General features: G+C 40.2%; 3 protein-coding genes across 6 annotated transcripts; 2 read left to right on the top strand and 1 right to left on the bottom strand.

The window, feature by feature from the left end:
* Nucleotides 1-5066: 5066 nt before the first annotated feature.
* nop53 (NOP53 ribosome biogenesis factor) lies at nt 5067-12721 on the bottom strand. Of its 2 annotated transcripts, none has more exons than XM_084350619.1 (12): nt 12482-12721; nt 11729-11805; nt 11390-11492; nt 10488-10690; nt 9929-9984; nt 9673-9768; nt 9378-9479; nt 9114-9281; nt 7685-7860; nt 6360-6426; nt 5867-5943; nt 5067-5734 (listed from the first exon to the last, which is right to left on the bottom strand). In XM_084350619.1, the coding sequence occupies exons 1-12, from the start codon at nt 12685-12687 to the stop codon at nt 5674-5676; spliced, it is 1392 nt and encodes a 463-aa protein (XP_084206745.1). In that variant the 5' UTR covers nt 12688-12721; the 3' UTR covers nt 5067-5673. The 2 variants fall into 2 exon arrangements, with proteins under 2 accessions (XP_084206745.1, XP_084206744.1); XM_084350618.1 differs by having other exon boundaries at nt 11390-11495; nt 12482-12720.
* Nucleotides 12722-13273: 552 nt separating this feature from the next.
* LOC311256407 (histone H3.3A) lies at nt 13274-16171 on the top strand. 2 transcript variants are annotated; one of them, XM_084351462.1, is made up of 4 exons: nt 13274-13382; nt 14305-14448; nt 14941-15094; nt 15251-16171. In XM_084351462.1, the coding sequence occupies exons 2-4, from the start codon at nt 14321-14323 to the stop codon at nt 15377-15379; spliced, it is 411 nt and encodes a 136-aa protein (XP_084207588.1). In that variant the 5' UTR covers nt 13274-13382; nt 14305-14320; the 3' UTR covers nt 15380-16171. The 2 variants fall into 2 exon arrangements, with proteins under 2 accessions (XP_084207588.1, XP_084207589.1); XM_084351463.1 differs by having other exon boundaries at nt 13280-13368.
* LOC311256406 (histone H3.3A) lies at nt 13298-20426 on the top strand. Of its 2 annotated transcripts, none has more exons than XM_084351461.1 (4): nt 13298-13382; nt 18158-18301; nt 18565-18718; nt 18873-20426. In XM_084351461.1, the coding sequence occupies exons 2-4, from the start codon at nt 18174-18176 to the stop codon at nt 18999-19001; spliced, it is 411 nt and encodes a 136-aa protein (XP_084207587.1). In that variant the 5' UTR covers nt 13298-13382; nt 18158-18173; the 3' UTR covers nt 19002-20426. The 2 variants fall into 2 exon arrangements, with proteins under 2 accessions (XP_084207587.1, XP_084207586.1); XM_084351460.1 differs by lacking the exon at nt 13298-13382 and adding an exon at nt 17031-17157.
* Nucleotides 20427-20558: the final 132 nt, after the last annotated feature.

The following is a 20558-nucleotide window of genomic DNA, read 5'->3' as shown; positions in this document are numbered from 1 at the left end:
GAGGAATCATCTCTCCGCTCCTCCCCCCTCTCGCTCCCTCTCACTCACTCTCCATCACTGTGTTTATCCCCCCCTCCTCCTCCTCCTCTTCATCTCCTACTGCTCCACCACCAACACCACACAAACCCTTCTCCACTCCTCTTTCTCACAGCACATTGCTCATGATTTTGTTCTCCGTCAGTGTTTTTCTTCATCTTCTGTCCCTTCATGTGTGTGCACTGAAACCAACTGTAACAGCCATGATCTTTGCTGTTTACACACACACACATAGACAGACATGAGAGGCTGTGTGTTTGTGTGTGTGTTAGAGAGAGAGATGGAAATGGAATTAGCGACAGTCATCAAGATTTAGAGTAATTTGTTCAGAGGATGCTCTCTCTCTCACACACACACAGACACACACACACACACACACACACACACACACAGTGTGTAGTCGTGAAAGATTTGTTTTTTTAAGAAAAAGACTTTACACGGTATCACTGATGGCACAATTATTTTCATCATCAATCAATCTGTTGACTGTTTTTCAATTATCTAATTAAAGCTGCTGTAAGCATTATTTTCTTATTAAGATAAATGTCAAATATCTCTATATTCCAACCAACATCACTGTTATAGAGTCGTCTTTGGTCAGCAACCCATGTCTGTCTTCCCCCTGCTTATGCAGTACAAAGAGAAAGTACATTTTCTGGTATCCCTGCACACTTTATCCGATCAGAACTCCATGAAGAGGCGGTCCCGTCTGCTCAAGGAACACACAGATAGCAGGAACCTCCTGTTCTGGACTGGTGCCTTCACCGGCTAGTGGTGTAGGGATGACGTTTTTTTGTGGGCCAACCCAGAAGTTAGCATCGCCTATGGGATTTTTGAATTGGATTTTGAATAATCGCCGAAAATAAACTCTGTGGCAAACCCAAGTTCATAATACTTGTGTTTTGTTCGGCAAGATAATCTCCACAGATGAACTCCGCTTTTGGGATTTTTTTGAAGCGTAAATGAAATCGCTATAAGTAAAAAGCTAATGTTAGGCTATAAACAGACTACACTGCTGTCGCATGACTCAAACGTCACCACCACTAAGCGCCTTACTGCACAATTACTATATATGTTTTTCATAATTGATCAATCTAAGTTTAGAGTTAGAATAGTTTGTAACTAACTAGCTGTTTTTAAGTAAACGCTTCATAATTAAGTTATGGCACAAAACGGGTAACGTGGTAACCACAGACCCTATTTCAGGCATTTAACTGAAAACCCATTCAAAAAGCCTGCTGACTTTGAGACGAGGGTGATTTCTATAGCAGAACAGGGTTGCAAGTGGCGCTGATGTAGAGAGGAAGGAGCAGAGTACTGACATGACTGCTTACAGCAGCTTTAATTACAGGTGTATAAAATGTAACACAATAGTGAAAAATGTCACTCAGAGCCCATGTTGGCAGGGTCGTAAGCTACCACTGAAGTCATATGTCAGTATTTTTTAAAGAAATTTGGGGGTTTAAAACAACCTGGGGAAGAGTACACGGGGACAACATTGTCTTCAGTTAGGATGTTTTGACGAACAACAGTTTAAATGCTAATGATATAATGTTTACAATGATCTTGCAAATAAAATGTTTGACATTTTTGCTTGATAACTAACATGAAGCAGCTATAATCAGTCTTTGATTATCATCAATGGATTATAATCAGTCGACCTCTGAAGTTCTTCTCTGGTTCACTCTCACTGCTCTCATAACATTGTTTCTGGCCACAGCCGGCAGCTGTTTTCAGTGATAAATGACTGAACACTATACCTGCTTAGCACTCTACAAAGTTAGCTCAACTCAGAATTATAAGTTGGTGGCACACATGAACGGATGTTTCCCACTCAGCTGCTCATAATGAGGGTTTAAACGATGAATTGTATGAATGCACAGAAGGAATCGCCCGCACACTGACTCCATGTTTAATAAAGACAACATTTCGATCCCACTTGGATCTTCGTCAGGTCAAACTGTGATAAAGATTCAAGTGGGATGGAAACGTCGTTATTAAACTTCTGTGGCATTGAGGAGGTGTGCAGGTGTTACCCTCTGTCCATTCACGTGACTTACAGGCAGGCGTAAGCCTTGCACCTTCGTGATGTGCGTGTAACAAACTTCTTCTTCCACTTCAACAATGAATTGAACGTAGCATTATATTAAATAATGCTCCTAATTAATGGAAACTGCTGAATGTGTATATGGGTGTGTTTGTAAATCCAGGGTGATGCTCTACACAAAATAAGTGTGGTTTGAGTGGCTAAAAATCAGAATATGAAATCAGTGCTAATCGTTTCAGCACTAATTTCATGTAAACATTCCTTTACTGTGGAGCTTGCAGGGATGTTTGTGTGTCCACGTGTGCCCAATTACAGTATCTTCTCGTTAAAGAGGTGAGACAGGCAGGGGGACAGCAAAAACGCCTGTCACTTTGCAGCAAACAAGCTTGGGATCACATGACAATACTCACTCACACACTGATATACACTCAGCAGCATCTCCATGCAGTGCAGCTGGGTGTTTCAGTGGCTTCCTCTGTCACTCTCTGGCTCCCCAGACCAGTGGAGTAGTAATCTATTCTAAAAGAGGTAATGAGTGACTGCACACACACGTAATCCGCCCTACCCCATGCCAAGACAATCTGGCAGCACCGTGTCTCACACGTGAACGGAGTAAGGCAAAAGGGAGGGGAAAAAAGGAAAAAGAAAACACAAACGACTCAGATGCAATCTGCCTCCGTCTGGCATGACTGACCCAACAAGATAACACAAATATATTTCTCTAAGCTCCTACTATTCTTGTAAAGTGACTTTTAGCTCTGCTATTTGGCTAAAAAAACACCATTTGCATCTATTGCGCACCCTCAACATATCATGTCTGTATTATTCCTAAATGTTCTTACAGACTTTACATTTTTAGTCATGTTATTGGTCCATAGGGATGGTAGTTAGGGTTACTTTGGTCAACAATGATTGGATGTATTATAAGGAAATTTTGAATAGACATTCATGGTCCCCAGAGGATGAATCCTTCTGACTTTGGTTATCCCCTACCATGTCCTCTCGTGCACCTTTCATGTTGTTATTCATGGTAATGGGTGATGTTTTTGCAGGTATTTGATGGAATGTGAATGAAAGGTTGGTGCAGACAATAATGGTCCCTCTCAAAGTGAATTGTAAGACTGCTGCAGAAATCAGTCCTTAAAACCAGTATCAGTTTGTATTTTTGCACTTCCAGTTCCCTCATAAATACGCTAAGGTTTTTTTAATGGGTTTTTGGTTAGATGCCTAAAATATGGGCTGTGGTTAACACAAGCCTAAGAGCTTTTTACCTTTTGTTCTATGACATAAATAATGTGAGTAAATACCCCACTTAACACTTTTACATCTTTGGAAAAAGGTTGTTCTCACTCCACTTGTCACTCGCAAACTATTCTAACTCAAACTTTCAATTTGTAGATTTTTATCAATTTCTAAGAAAGTGTGTACAGTGTAGCTGGAAGCTTAGTGGTGAAGCTGAAATCATGTGACGTGTAGTTTGTTTATAGCCTTACGTTTTTATCAATAACTTTTGCATTTCCCTTCAAAAAGTAGTGTTCATTCAAGATTATCTGGGTTCACTACAGAGGTTTGTGCAATAATCCAAAATCCAGGAAAAAAATCCCATAGGCTGGAAACCTGTATAAAGTTAACTTCCCAGTTGGCCTTCAAAAATACTTTTGTGATCCCCTCACTTCATTTGGTGCCACTAGCAGGTCAATTTGTACATCATAACTGGGTTTAGGATCAAATATCTGCCTTCAGCTTTGGTGCTTTTAGTGTTAATCAACAAACGTTTGCAAGCTAACAGGCTAACCTAAAATGCTGAACATTATACCTGCTAAACATCAGTGCGTTAGCGTTGTCAGTGTATGTGATCATGCTGACATTAGCAAGTACCGCCTCAGGGAACTGCCTGCATGGCTGTGGCTTTATTTTATCTTATCGCACTTTAAAATCTTAAGCTTATTTCTTTTTTATACAAAGCCCAAGACTGTGTGCACGGATTAGAAAGTAGAAAGGCAGATATCCCCAAGTCAGTTTTATCAGAAAAACACAAATTAAAGGCATTGCATATTGGTATGCGGTGTAACAGGGTATATTGCTAGGGCTGGGGGACTTGCCTTTCAATCAGCATTACAAATAGTTTGCCTACAATATAGCACTTGAATTACCATGACCTGACTGAGAACCTTCATCAGCATCTAGAAAAGCACAGTGGCCTTTGTAAAGGACTCAAATTAGCTTCACCTTCAGCATAGACAGCCGTGTATTATAGTGTGGTTCGTATAAAATCCTATAAGTAGAAAATTAATGGATAAGGTTCCCTGGGGACAGACTGTGGCTTTATGAGTCTGTGGGTTAATTCATCAGCAGGTAGTTGGCATGAAAACGTTGATAAGCCGCTGAGATGGGAGCAGGTCCAAGGTCCACTACACACTTTGCCTTAAAAGGAGGGAGGGAGCAACTGATTTAGGCAGCTAGGTGGGTGGGGGGCTTCTGAGGACTCTGACAGTAAAAGATTACATTTTCACACTGATTAACGGATAAGGAGCTTTGGCGTAGCTCCAGGGACCATGGGCCAGAGTGTGTGTGTGTGTGTGTGTGTGTATGTATGTGTGTCCTTGTTCACACCAGCAGGACACCGAAGGCAATTATGGTTTTAAGCCAGCGGGTTGGAATCAATTATCACATGCCAACTTCCTCAAACCCATCTGTCTGCGGCTTTTTTTCCCCACCTAAGACAAAAGAAGTGATGAATCTACTTCAATTTAACTCCACTTAATCAAGTTATCCAATTATGGGGATTAATAAATGCATATACTTTTAAGTTTCTGTTCAACTTTTTAATTAACATACAATACTTTTTGTTCTGCGTTAATCTGCGTGTCATGACATCTAAAGCAGATACACAGAAGCTCAACAGATGAGGAAAGCTGAATGAGTGAAGGTTTAAGCTCTTGTAGTTCTTCACCTGAAGCAATCTCGAGGATAATTCTCATCATACTGATGAAATGTCGGACTGTTTTATAAAACATTACCTACTGATGTGATATTTTGATGCAAATGCAAGAAATGAAGGATACATTACACGTTTGACATTGAGCCACGAGAAAGCCTTGAGAAATATCAGATGTACCGATAGCTGACAAACCTGGCAGATATCCCTACAGCAGATACCAACACTTCATGCAGCTGACCCTGTTATTAACCTAAGCTGTAGGTCTTTACTTATGTATAAGCAGAGTAGTGACACACTGACACTTGGCCTCAGCAGACCCAGCTGTATACGATAAAGCCTTAGAAATTTCCTGATAGGCGTCATATTACATAACACACATCAACGTGTCATCATCTGACTCTTAAGTGTGAAAAGTGATATTAAACATGTAAGGCACACACATACCAGTACAGAAAATACACCACACTTTTCATTTCAGTTTATATAATTGATACGACATGAATTTGTTAGCAGTTGTTATCGTCTGAAAGGGTCAAAGAGGCCTTCAACAGTCATTTAGTTTTATATACACGGTTCCATTATGTTGCGTTTGTGGCTTTAAATGCTGCCCAGCTTCTTGTGTTCAGCTTCTGTGGTCTGTGGGTCGTCACTAAGTGATCTCTCTAAAAGCCCTCTTCTCCACATACTTCAGCTTGTGTCTCCTCTTGAACCTGAGAGACAGGAGAGGGTGGTAACAGAGAGGAAGAGAAGCACATTTTAAAATCAATATACACCATATGAATGTGTCTATCACTGTGAGCCTTTGAGGAGATGTTACATAAGAGCAAGGCAGAGGTCCTTACTTGGCTCTTTCTCTTGGCTCGATCAGGTTCCTCTTCTGCAGACTCTTGAAGCGGTCCTTGAGGACGCTGCCCTCTGGCTGCAGAGGCACGGCATTACAGAAGGTGAGAGGGAGACAAGCCCAGACAAATACATGTGAGACCATTGTCACTCTGCTTCAACTGACTGTGCAATTCCCATCCATATTAAACATCCCCATTCACACCATAAAGGCTGATTTAAGTATTATTCCAAGACATAATGGCAGGAGATAAGACAGAAGAGCTGGAATTTTCCTCTGGCAATTAGGTCATATGAAACGGAAATGATCCCTGTGGGGTAAAGTGGGTCGCAGCAGTATTAGAGAATAGGATAAAGCTTAGAATAAGACAATACAGAGTGCTCAAGACAATACAACGACTTAATGAACCAAAACTCATTACAGATAAAGACTATGTGTCCTCACTGGCAAAGGTCAAAATGGAAGAGCAAGTAAACATTATAACAGTGAAGTACCTTGAGTCGTCGCAGGGAGCCGGCCAGCTCGTCGCTCAACTGAACCTCCATGTCCTGAGCCTGAAACCTGCAAACAAGGATCAACATGTTTACAACCATTTCCAGAGAGAATATACACTGCCAGCTGCTGCAGTAACCCCAGCTGAAGATAAACATTTACACATTTGTCTCCATTACGAAGGTGACAAAAGGTAACAAAACAGAAAATGAGGGGCTTAGCTGCAGTAAGCATGTATGTCAACGTCCATAATAAATTGAGGAACATCTGTGGCCATTTCAATGAGTCAAGTTTCGGCCATAGAAACAAAAAGATGACAAAAGCCAAACGAAAACTTGTAAAACTTGTAAACTGTCTCATCATTTTTGGACTCATTAAGAATAACACGACTGCCAATGACCATAATTTTAGAACTTATGGGGGCTGTTGCTTTCTCACTGAGCAGCTCAGCAGCTTGGCTGTCCAAAACACGTCTGCGTGCTAAACTGGACCTGGTCTTTGTAAAGGTTAGGCCTCATTTCATTTTTTTACATTACTTCCATGGTTTGACTCTGTTATACTTTCTGATCTCAGGACTGGCAACAAACGCTAGCCTAAAATAGCCAAAATTGTAGTCAAAATTGCTTCGCTTTTTGCAGGCTAGACACATTTTGGATGCAGTTAATGTTGGACTTTGAGAACAACAGAGTAATGTGGACCTTCCCCTCTTAAACCACTTCCTCAGTATGTTTAGGTTAAGCCTCAGTGACATCTAGTGGTGATTCAGAGATTTCTACAAGACACTGCAACTAGATTTAAACTAAACCGCAGGAGCAGTTTAAACATCAGCTTCTGTAGATACTGCAACAGGTTTAAAAGGGATTTTTATTCCAGACAACACAGGTTTAAACCTGTCCTAAACCTTAAACTGCAGCTAAGCTTTTGATCAAAAATAATCTTGGGAATAAAAACCTTGCATGTTGCATGCACTGTTTGCAGCACTAATGGGGATATCCACCTGTTTCTGAGAAATGTTCATCAGGCTCATCTCTGATTAGTCTTAAAACTTCAAAATGTTAAAAAAGAAATCCTGCGTTACAAACTGAAGATGTGAAGTCTAAAAGAAGTGAGCATTCATCAGCATTGGAGAATCTTTACAAAGCAGGCTACCGAGTTGCGACTACTGAGAGCTTGACTAATCATTTGAGTCAGGTCCCAGCCACTGCCTTATCAATTATGATCATTTTTGGACTGTCTCTAGTCCCAACTCTATGAAAGTGCAACTCTAAACTACTGGAGTAGCCCTTTAACATGTGGAAGCACGTAGGAGGAGGATGTTGGCATGTACTTGAGTTTGCCGAGGCGTCTGGGTTGAGCTTTCTGGGCCTCCTGGTTGTCCTTGCGTTGTTGCTGTCTGGACTTGGTTTTCTGGTCTTGCTGTTTGATGGTGGCCTTTATGGAGCGAAGCTGGAAGAGCTGCTGCTGCCGGTCAGTCTGCTGTCTGTTAGCCAGCCGTCGCTGCTCCTGTGATGGGAAGAGGAGGCGAAACAGTGAGGTGGGATTGTCAGATGGTAAGTGGAGCAACAACAATATGACAACTATCTGAGAGCTCATGCCAGTACAATTGACTTTCACAAGCTGCATCATTGTTTCATTTTGAACAGTTTACTCGCTGTGGAAACAATCTGAAAATAAAAAGCACCCTGTTGAGAGTTTATAAAACATTTACTATTTCTGAAATTTCCGAAATTTATTTTATGAATGATTATGAATCTATTGATTAGTTTCTTGATTTACTGTCATGATAACTCTAAAGATACTCTATATCTGTATTTTTCTACGGCATTATACTGTACATTAGTATTGATAAGTGTATAATTGATTATTATACATCTTCTGGATATCCTTTATTGTTATGATTATTACCGTCTGTTATATTCTTATAATTTTCTATACATCTATTTTTAACTTTGCACCTCTTGTTTCATTGTTAAACAGCATTCAGAGTGGAAAGCAAAGGAAGAATTGTATAATTCAGGAATTCTTTTTTTAACTGAGCATATGACAGTAAACACTTTGACTTTGATTTTAAATGTCTTGGTTTGTCCATACAACAGCCCAAAACCACAAGGATATTTTTCTATAATAGTTACGGATATATTTTCTTTTGATCAACTAATCATCCAATCCATCCAGGGCTACTTTTTCAAGTTCCAAATTTCAGCTTAAGGAACCATTAACACAACATCTTGCACCCCTGACATAAAATCCGAAATTAATGAAGGTACACCAAATCTAAAAATAATAAGTCAACATTGCGTTGGCTTAAGGTGGGAGAAGAACCCTAGTCTCCTGTATGAATGTTCTTTCTCCCAGCAGGGGAATATAGCTGACAACATACAACATGGGGTTTTGTGTATCCAGGTGGCGGGGTGTCGGGCCGGGTGTAAATAGCTGGATAGCTGTCGTTTGACTTTTTTCACACAGGAGCAATTACACACCGTGTTAATTAACCTGATCGATAAATCTTGCAATGTTCAGTTTAAATGGTGACTATCAAAATGCTTCATTACATTCTTAGAAATATTAGACTTTCTAGATGAGTGGATCGACTTCTATGAATAGAAGAAGATGTTTGGTTTGATCTAACATTAGCATTGAAACAGTCCAACCTTCCCATGAATGTGTGTAATTACTTATGTTGTAAATAACACTGAACTAAAACGTTTATTTAGTAAAAGTCTTCAAAGTGAGTTGTGTATGAAGTGTGTTTGTACCTTAATTTTGATTGCTCTCTCTCTCTTCCTCTGCCTCTCAGTCTTCTTCGCTGCCAGTGTGATGGCTCCCACTACCACATCCTCCTCTTCACCCTTTGGAGCCGCAGCTTCTTCTTCATTTTCTTCTTCCTCTACCAGGCCTTCCACCTGCTCTCGTAAGGTCGTCTCCTGCAGAAACATGAGTTCGATAAAAAAACAGTTTCAAACTTCCACAGCGTTAAGAACACACCGAACATGATGGATGAGCTAAGATAGCAACTGCACCTCTGTTGCTGTGTCTTCTCTGTTGACAGCCAGCTGTCTCTCTATTTTGTCTTCCTCCTTTTGCTTCTTGACCTCCACCTCGTGGGCCTCTTGCAACAAGGCCTTGGTTCATAGAGAGAGGGAGGAGAAGAGAGTCAGTTGGCCCCTGTCATAACAACAAGATTCCATACTAACCTCATGTTATTCTTTCGAAATCTTCAAAACAGAAATCACTTATCATAAATTAACTGCATGTGTACTAGACAAGCTTTAGCAGTACTGGCTCATAATGTAAGTCTGTTAAGTTGGGACTTACTTGATGGGAGAAGAAGTCTGGGTTGTAGGATCCTCCAGGAGCGATCACTTCCACAGCAGGAAGCACAGACGGCTTCTCATTCAGCCTCTCTGGTCGCTGACAAAACAGTGACACGGCCATATTACACTCAAACCCCCACACATACATAAAAAAAAAATCAAAGTCTGCTGCTGACAGCTCATTAGATTCAATAAAAACTGTAGAAGTGTTTAACTAGACTTTTTAACCTCACACAAAAACAGACAATTATTCTCACCTTGACCAGCTTCTTGCGTGTCTGTTGAAGGTACCAGGGGTCAGCTGTACTTTTAGCTACATTAAAAAAAAAGGTTTGAAATACATGAGCATTCATATATGCTAGACAGCTGATCAGAACCTGACAGCAAACACTAGAGCTACTACTACGGACAAATAGACCAGCATTTGGCAATTTAGAAAATAGAAAAGCTGAACAAATCTTTAAAAATGCATTCACATGCAACGTGCCCACATGAAAGGCTCTGACCATGTTTGCTCATGAAACATACTGGATCCCAAATGCAGCTACGGTTTAACTAAGGGAAATGAACATTGTAGGTTAATGTATTCTTATCAATCAAACTATTATGGATCATTAACCATTTATAGCTAACATTCCTATTTTGACATTTTGAATCTGTACTTTCAGTTCTGTGTATCCTCAGTTCCCAGATGACTGTTCACACAACAGTCGTCTGAGCTCCTCTGTGTTGTCTTCACATTCCCATGAAGGAAATACTGGGAGCGCAAGGATGGGATCATCACTGGACAGACACATACAGACACGTGGCACTCACACTCTTGTCCCCATATGTCGTAGTAGTCTCTGTCTGGGTTGTTGTTGGCCTCTGCCACTGCCTTCTTGGCCGTCCTGTCGACCGGCCGTCTGTTCAGCAGCTGTTTCCGCCTCCGTGGCACGACGCCTTTGGCTGCCAGCTGCTCGGCCCTCTGGGCACTGCGACGGAGCTTCTTGGCATTAGGTTGCTGATAGGCCAGCACACTGGGGGGGGAAAGGCAGAAGAGGTGAGATATGATGGAGAGGAGTTGAAGTAAAACCAGCATCTAGCATATTAGATGTTTAGGCCTATTTGATTTGACTTGACACTGTCTGCTTGATGATAAATGTTTGCATATCCTCAGATCCCAGGACACCATTTACACAACAGTCTCCTGAGCTCCTATGTGTTGTCTTCACATTCCCATGAAGGAAATACTGGGAGCGCAAGGATGAGATCATCACTGGACACCCTCAAACATAAATACAAACAAAAGCGAGGCTGATCTTTCAATTTATTTTGAATAAATTGCTATTTCTAAGTATTCAGCATACCTTTGTCTTCTAATGAAACAGAAAACTTACATCATGAAGGGTTGTGTTGGAACCAAATGATTGTTTACCATGATAAAATGTGTTTATGACAACACCACAAATACCATAATCAGTCAAACATATTCACACAAATCATGGCAAGCATAATGCCCACTGTTTTTGTAAGTAAGGATTTCACAGTTATCAATCACTTCTATACAACTTGTCCAATGTAGATGAAGAGTTAGATTACTTACGTAATACCATGATTCCATCACACTTAACCTCAGAGTTACCTGATTCAAATATTGTAGCCTACTTTAAGAACTGAATCCAACACTAAAAATAACATTTAAGAGTAAAGCACAAAGGGCTGTGATGGATACTGACTCTTTAGGTGGTGGAACGAGGGAGTCGTGCTGCAGGATCAGGTCTATCCGCAGAGGACGCGACGCCTTCCCTTTCCTGTTTTTCCCCACGACAGGTACTTCTACTTCTTCACAGAGGAATACAAATTAATTTGATTCAGTATCATGCACACATTTATACACATACATATTTATATAAGGATAGAAAACAGCAAGCAACAGTTTTTGGACAGTTTTTCATATGTTTCTGATTTACATGAAAGTAAACTCTGGGATGTGCAGGACTACGAATGTTTTCACAGCCAACTATTCTTTTCCAACTTGAAGAAATTTTAACTCAGTTGTGAAGTTGCATATTTACCCTTCTGTTCAGGTTTCTTTGGTTGTCCAATGTCCAAAAAGAACAAGCTGTCATCTGACTTCTCAGACAGCAGACCCCTGAAATACAAAAAGATGCCATTATGTCACATTTTAGACTCTGCAGTTGAAGAAACAGCTTTCCCCCCATATTTTACATAATAATTGAATGACTATTTTCAAGTACTCCTCAAAGAAATCCTCATATTTCGGGCTGGAACCAGCAAATTATTTCATTTTTGCTTGATAAAAGATTTTTTTAAATTGTTGTCCTTTAAATTTGATATATTGTTGAATAATCATTAGAGCACTGATACCCTCTTCATTTCCTTAAAAAAAAATACCTATGAGAAGGATGACACCATTTTTTTTTAGTTCATGTAAAACATCACAAGAAGTGTACAGCCTAGTCAGTCTTTAACAGGCAAGCAAAACGCCCACGAGACACTGTTGTCCCTCAGCTTTAACACTAGTTAACTGTGACACTGTGCTAATGAACGAGAAAGATGTGTTTTGAGAATAATAGCAAGATGTCTTAACAAACAGGACGGACATAACTGTTACAGGGTAACAGATAACGGGTTTTAAACCCCCTCGAAGAGAAGTCCGCGTGGAAGTGGCGACGACAGACAACAAAACATGAACAATAAAACATCAACCAAGTGCCCTGCGTCGGAGGAATATGTTTTTTAGTTAAATATGAACAACATTGGTATCACACAGTCAGTCCTCCCCACATACGGTTAAATAAACTTACCCTGTGGTCCTCTCCTGGTGTCTGACGTCTTGTAAAAAGTCCTCTACATCATTAATGTCGCTGTGTTTGTTCCAGCTCTTCTTCTTGTTCTTGTTCACACGTTTTCTCCGACCACTGGCCAAGTCTGCTGGATTGGAAGTGGACTTTAAATTGAGAAAACCTGGTTGTGAAGCCGCCACGCGTTTCAACCTCCTGGCCGACGCCATGTTGGAGGACTGAAGAGAAACACGTTTCTTCTTCTTTTGTGTTGTGGTGACGGTGGTGGCGCCACCTGCAGGGCTGACAGTGTAAATGCTATAAAAGCTGGCTATGTGAATAAAAGTTTAAACTTGTTTGGGTTTTTTTACACTGTATTATATTTTATAAGGGTATGATAGTTAGTTTTATTTAAAATAGAGTGCGTATATTTACATAGTTTTGTGTGATACACAGAACTAAAAGTATTTTGGGGGTTTAAAATGATCATTTCTATAAATAAAACATAATAAATAAAATAAATATTATGATAATTATTTAAAAAGTCAGACAGACTGATTGTCACTCTTTATATTCTCTCTCAGATACGTACACTGCTTTAGTTGTCTTTTTTTTCTCTATGTAAAATACATTTAATTTTTAAAAAAAACCTAATAATAAACTAAACTAATAAAACTGTCAATAATCAGGATTGAGAAAAACTTGTTGCACGACATTACAAGTGAGTGTGATCTTGTGATTGTTTATCATGTTGCTGCATGTATGTAACATGTCCCAAATGCATCATGGGAAACGTGTCTCCTGTTGCTTTCCTATGTTCTTTTTCCTTTTTTTCCTCCCTTCGTTTTATTGCGAGAACAACGCTTTAGAGACTCAAGAATAAATTCCCATTTTTGAGCTGCAATCTCTCAGTAAGTTTTCAGAGGTAAGTATCACCATTTCAATAAAACTCCAATCTATCATTTAATGTTACGTTAGTTATCGGATTGACGTGTTTTTTCGTTTATTTTCGTTGAAAAAGAAAACGCAGAGCAGTCGAGCTATTATCTGCCTGCTCGGGGAGTCGGGGACCTAAAAGGCATTTGTGATCTGGTCGAATTTGACTCGGAAATGCGCCTAAAGTGAGGGGTCATCTGACAAAATATTGTTCATCAATTGATCCCTGACATGTCTAGTGTCGTTTACAAAAAGCATATTCCACTTTCGTGCCGCAGTTTTTATATTCTTCCGTCGTTTTTATCGTCAACCCTCATCGTTTGCTACAACGATTTTTCCTTCCCGTTTACATTCTTCTAGCCAGCAGCCAGCCATCATCTTTAAGTGTGCTAGTTTGCGTACACCGGACAGCTGGCGCGGGCGGGGTCGCCTGGTTTACATCAAAATAGCTCATTCTGAATAAAAAATCAAGGCTTGTGCGCAACCGGGCAGCACGCTGTAAAGAATCGAACGAACCCACGTTCAATGCGCAAGAGGCGGTGTTTGGCTGGCTATCATCGTGATATGATTGGTCTAAAGGTTCACAACATCCCGCCCCTAATGCTCTCACACAGAATATGATTGGTTGACATGATAAAGAGCTTTGCTATGATTCGATGTCTTTGCTGTCATTTTTAAAACAGTCGTTGCATAAGCTGCCTTGGATATAAGTTAAAAAAAAAACTGAAAATATTTTTTTCATAGCACTCTCCGACTGGAAAGTAGAGTCTGTCATTATGATGTTAAGACAAACATAATAAAAGTCAGAAGGGAAAATGTTATCCTTAATATTATGTACTCTCATGCCATTCTGTTAGACATGCCTCTTTTGTAATTAATTTACCAAAGCTAACTTTGTCATGTGCCCTCAGGTGATCTTTAGTAGCCATGGCCCGTACCAAGCAGACTGCCCGGAAGTCCACTGGAGGCAAAGCCCCACGTAAACAGCTGGCCACAAAGGCTGCTCGTAAGAGCGCCCCTTCTACTGGTGGTGTCAAGAAGCCCCATCGTTACAGGTGAGAGGTCACATGGATCATCTGTTTGTGTTGAGAAATTAACAACAGAAGAGACGCTATAGTTTTGTAATCTTTAATGCATATTTGGATGTTAATTAAAACTCATCAACCAAAACATCTCGGTGACCTCATGTAGGTATCTTAGTTATCTTATTAATGCAGTTCCCTCTATTGGCAAACTTTGTCACAAAACAGAGTAGGAACTGTATTTTGTTCCTTTGCACTGTGACGTGGAGAACATGATGGAAAACGTGTGCGTGGAGCTGATATTCTGTCTCTCAGGCTTCAGGAGTAGAAAAAGACTGAGACTGGTGTTCAGACATTCAGTTCCCCAGTATGCAGGGCTGTGAGGTCAAGATGAAAATAGGCGCACAGGATGAAGAATAACCAAAAATAATCCAAGAAGAATAACATAAATTTGTATACAAGCTGGCATTATCAGTACTCCCACGTTAAATTTTGTAAAGTTAATATTTTGTGTCTCCTCTCTAGGCCTGGTACTGTGGCTCTGCGTGAGATCCGTCGTTATCAGAAGTCCACTGAGCTGCTCATCCGCAAGCTGCCCTTCCAGCGCCTGGTGAGAGAAATCGCCCAGGACTTCAAGACCGATCTGCGTTTCCAGAGTGCAGCCATCGGAGCTCTGCAGGTCTGTTACAATCAAATCCACATTATCAACTCAAAGTTAGCCAGTTAGTGATGATTAGTGAATCCCAAGTGTACATAAATATAATTTTTTACTGGACCAATCCATGAATTTAGCTCCACTGACAGCTGGTGCATTTCCTGTTTTCCTTCTCTGCAGGAGGCCAGCGAGGCCTACCTGGTGGGTCTGTTTGAGGACACCAACCTGTGCGCCATCCACGCCAAGCGTGTCACCATCATGCCCAAAGACATCCAGCTGGCACGTCGTATCCGCGGGGAGCGTGCTTAAAATGTTTTCTGTTTTGTTATATGCTGTCCTCTCTCTCTCCACCACTCTTTCTATCCATTTCCTTCCTCTATACTTAGTTAGTAGTTTGGTTTGAGGTTCTATATATATCATATGATTGTGATAACCGTACAATGTGTGATCATGTCTTCTTTGGTGCTACTAGTAGCAGAGTTTCCTTAGAGATATCTTCATGTATGTTTGAAATATTAAATCACAGTTACACTCCTCACTTCTAACTAGCTAGCTCAAAGGAATGCCTTGTTATGAATAAGGTGTTTTTGCAAGCCAAGAATAGCGTGCGATCTGACCTGAGCATAGGAAATAGCATTAAGGTTGAGACATTTTCATCTTCAGACAGACATATACATTGATATAATGGGTCTTCTGATTTTCTTTTTTTTTAAATAGAAATGTGTCGTATAAGTAGTGATTTTTCCTTTCTTTTTTTTTACAATAATGGTGTATTTCTACTGTTACTGTTTAATGTATCACAATTCCTAAGTTTGATTCTGGTTGTCAATTAGAAACGTCATTGTCCTATGATGACACTGCATTTTCGGCAGATGACAAGCGGCATATATGTAGCAGACCTATGTTGATCATATTTTGATTTTTAGCCACGTTAATTTGTCCAGGTAATGTTTGGACTTTTTGTTCCTCTCTCAGGTTGGTATGATAACCTAATTTTTTTTCTACTGTGTTTTTGATTTATGTTTTCAGTCATTTTTAAAAGCAAAATATTTGTACTCCGGAATTCACATACAAACATAATAAACAGATTCTTGTGGTTAAGTAAGCTGTGTGAGTGAATTTCAGTGTTAAAAGGATAAATACGGAGAGAAAATTAATTTGCTCATCTTCAGTTATTTTTTCAAGCAAATGTGTAAAACATTTATTGATCCCAGCTGCTAAACTGTGAGGATTTTCTTGTCCGTTGTGATTGTGAACTGAAAGTTGGGGTTGTCGGCTGTAAAAAAAACAACAAAAAAACAAACAAATTCACATATTTCAACATCTTAACAAACAACCAATAAAGTAATTGGTAGATTAATCAATACAATGAATTATTGTAAGTTATAGCCCTAATTCACCATCTCATGCATACATTAGTAAATTTCTATTCTCACACCAACTTTCAATAATAAATTCTGCATACTTAAAGTTTCATTAACAATAACACTGAGTATTTAGGCTGATCCTGAAATTAAAAATAAAATACTTTAAGCATACTTTCTCTTAATAAACCCTGTCTGTTGACAAAACTAGGTACATTAAAAGCCCCCTGCGTTTTTCTGATTTATTTTTTGGAGCAAAAATAGACCCCAGACATACTTTCAGCAGTTGTCACATAAATGTTGTCCATAATACGTTTTCAAACAACCTTTGAACAACCACTGAACAGTACGACTTCAGTGCTAAATGTCAAACTTTCGGTTTGACCAGAGTGGTCACACTCGTTTTGAATCTACGTAGAAAAAGGCGAAACAGTCCAAACAGCACCACATCTGTACTTCCTCATCTACGGGCTAAAATTCAAAGCGCCGACTTCTTCGATAACTATCATAAACACGCAGCCACACTGATCACCTCTTGTCGTCCAGAATGTGTCAAACTGATAAAAGTAACCACAGATATGTTGTGAACACTGTTGCATTGTGGGACAGATGATTGACGCGGCGGCCATTTTCCCGCTGGACGCTGCTTCCCATTGTGGATACGAAGAAGAAAATACAGACAAGCGAAACATTTCTCACGACTTCTACTCACTTTTCCCCCAGGTAAGCCTCCCGAAATGTGTCACTGTCGCGGTGAATTAACTTTGTATTTTTTAAGTTGTATTTAATTTATTTTGTAGGCACATTTAACAGTGTAAAACCTGTATTTTTGTCGAGTGGGAAAATAACAAACACGGCGCTCGAAACGACAGTGAAATGCAGTCTTTACTGCAGCCGTTCAGATGAGCTGAAATTCTGTTTCAAATTATGCGCCGGTTCAGCTCGGTTCTACGCGCCCGTTAGGGACCGTTCGGCTTTCCTGTGCCTATCTATGAGTTCTTTGAAATGTCGCCTGTGTTGTTCTCTTATTTGTCGATACGCTGGAACAACGATTTTTAGTAAAATTGAAGTTGTTTATGTGCTACTCCTTTGCTCTTCTGCCCTGGGTCTTTATCCCGTTTGCGCATCAAACCGCCGCCATCATCAGAGCGCGGTGGGCGGACCTAGCAACAGTGGAAGGCAGTTGTAGAGCCCGCCTACTTTAAAGACTCTGCATGCTGATTGGTTTATACGTTGTATTTTTAGTTACGTATTGGTCTACCAGCCAATAGTATCGTCGTTTATCTTTGATTGACGTTCGGTGGGCTGATCATGATAGGGAATGTCTTGTATGTTTACTTACCCAAAAAGTTAACTTAATTCAAGTTTCCTGTTGCCAGTTTTTAAAAATCATCATAAAATATGCATCTTTATACTGAACAACATAATTGCCTTTTAGAGGGTTAATAATCAATTTGTAAGAAGTGCCTTCCGCAGCTGTGCTATCACCTCAAGTGTAAAAGTATCAAACCAACAAAATACAGTAATAAACACGATGTTTTACTTTCTGTCTGTTACCTTGTTTGCATTATTGGTGTCATCAAAGCATTTCTTTAAATACACATGGTAGCACCAGAACAAGAAACCAGAAGTTATCTTTAAAGCAGTTAAAGCAGAACTCCTGACCACAGAGAGTGTTGTGCATACCAAACCAAAGCCTCTTTTTTCCCCCCATCTTTCTCAGGTGATCTTTAGTAGCCATGGCCCGTACCAAGCAGACTGCCCGTAAGTCCACTGGAGGCAAAGCCCCACGTAAACAGCTGGCCACAAAGGCTGCTCGTAAGAGCGCCCCTTCTACTGGTGGCGTCAAGAAGCCCCATCGTTACAGGTGAGAGCTACACAGCCAGACAAGTGTTTTCACTCTGTTTTAGGACATACAGAAATCCTAAACATTGGTTCCTGATGTCTTTCCTGATTTAGGGATAAAATTATGTGGAAAAAACCTGAAAAAAGCAGAACAAAATATTCTCAAACTGTAGATTGTAAACCCTCCTAAACCAGCTGTAGCTGTGTGGCTTAGTCTAGATTAAGTTGAATGTGGTTGATATTAAAATATATATATTCCTTCCATGCCCTCCACACAATGTGAAGGCCTGGTACTGTGGCTCTGCGTGAGATCCGTCGTTATCAGAAGTCCACTGAGCTGCTCATCCGCAAGCTGCCCTTCCAGCGCCTGGTGAGAGAAATCGCCCAGGACTTCAAGACCGATCTGCGTTTCCAGAGTGCAGCCATCGGAGCTCTGCAGGTCTGTGTTACAATCAAATCCACATTATCAACAAGTTAGCCAGTAGTGTTTATTAGTGAATCCCAAGTGTACATAAATATAATTTTTTACTGGACCAATCCATGAATTTAGCTCCACTGACAGCTGGTGCATTTCCTGTTTTCCTTCTCTGCAGGAGGCCAGCGAGGCCTACCTGGTGGGTCTGTTTGAGGACACCAACCTGTGCGCCATCCACGCCAAGCGTGTCACCATCATGCCCAAAGACATCCAGCTGGCACGTCGTATCCGTGGGGAGCGTGCTTAAATGCTCCTCTCGGTCTTTCTCCTCTTCACCTCTTCCTGCCCTTCCTTCACCAGTCTGTCTCTCCGTCCCTCTGCCCCTCACCCGCTCCCTTCCTCTCTCCCTTCCGGTGTTAGTAGTATGTAGAGGAAAACTGATTATATTATGGATAAAGTGTATAGTCGTGTTTTTCTTAGTGCTCTCGGCAGCAGACTTCTAGGGTACTCTCTTTTTGTGCATGTACCGACTCTTTGGTGATGAGATCTCCTCAAGCACACGTCTCCTTGTTTGCACTGTTTCTAATCTGACTCTGTGGGGATGAGGATGATTTTTGGATCGAGTAAGAAAAAGAAATGATTGGAACAATGTAAATTTGGGAGGGACAGACAGGAGGAGAGGATGGGTATTTGTCTGCTGGGGGACTCTGGTCTCTTTACTGCAGCAGGGTGCTAGAAGAACTTACCCGGTCCTCTTCTCCTGCTTTCTATCCTCTGCCAGCCTCGCTCCAAAGTGTGCAGGGACAAAGGTGTTTGTCTCCTGTCATGACGGCCGAGGCTGGATTTTCTGTCCCTGGATGTGTCTGCATGAGTGTTGGCTCTGATCACCATAGCAAATTGTATACAATCCATCAGCATATTTGGAGAAGTTGATTTACCATATTGATCATCGCTGTCAGTCATCATTTTAGTTTTTTTTTTCCTTCCTAATAAGTCTCATGCACAGGATTTATTTTTTTCACTTCAAACTATTTGTGGTAGACATGGAGATGGGGGGATAAATCAGATTAAAAACCTGCAGTGAACAAAAACAAAAAAAAGAACAGATTTGAACTGATTTTTTCTACTGAAATGTGAAGCTACTGACTCGTTTTGGCACCAAAGTTGGATCCTCTTGTAGACACTCTTTTCCTAACTGACAGAAGAGTTTAACCTCACCTGTTTTTGTGGTGTTCAAATTGGTTTCATCTAATTCTTTAAAGCCAAAGCTTGAGAGCTCAAGTATGGTGTCAGAGATACTTTTTTAGCAGTGGCTCATTTTTTAACAAAGGACCTTTTTAATAACAAAGGTTCATCTAGGTTTGTAATGTTCTCCAAAACCAAAAGCTCTCCAAGGGTGAAAATGATTTTTTTAAAAACTAATAACTGATTAAAATGTGAAAATGTATTGTAAATCAGTGTTACATGACAAATAGTACTGGTCATGTTTTCTGTATACGTCCCCCCTTTGCTTCTGTTATTTTCTCCGGATCAGTTGATCGTCTGTATACCGTTTCTCAGGTTGACTCGTCACCCTTTTAACTTAATTTTAATTTTTTTTTTTTTTTTTTTTTTTTTTGCTCAGTTTGATTTTCTTTTTCTTTTGAAATGTTGAGGGTAATGTTTCAATTAAACAATCTTTGTAATTTCCAGATTTGTCATATAAGGTGGTAATAAATGGATGTTACACACACTCCTGTGTCTGTGTATCCACACTTTTATCTGCTTTTATTGTGCCCTCTTATAATCGTCCAATAATTTACTGTTAGAATGGTAATGTTTAAAAGGAAAATTACGATAGGTTGATGGATGTTTATCAGATACC

This window comes from Pagrus pagrus (assembly GCF_965226575.1).
Source record: "Pagrus pagrus genome assembly, chromosome: 4".
NCBI classification, from domain to species: domain Eukaryota; kingdom Metazoa; phylum Chordata; class Actinopteri; order Spariformes; family Sparidae; genus Pagrus; species Pagrus pagrus.
Note: the sequence above shows the minus strand (reverse complement) of the source record. Positions and strands in the feature narration are given on the sequence as shown.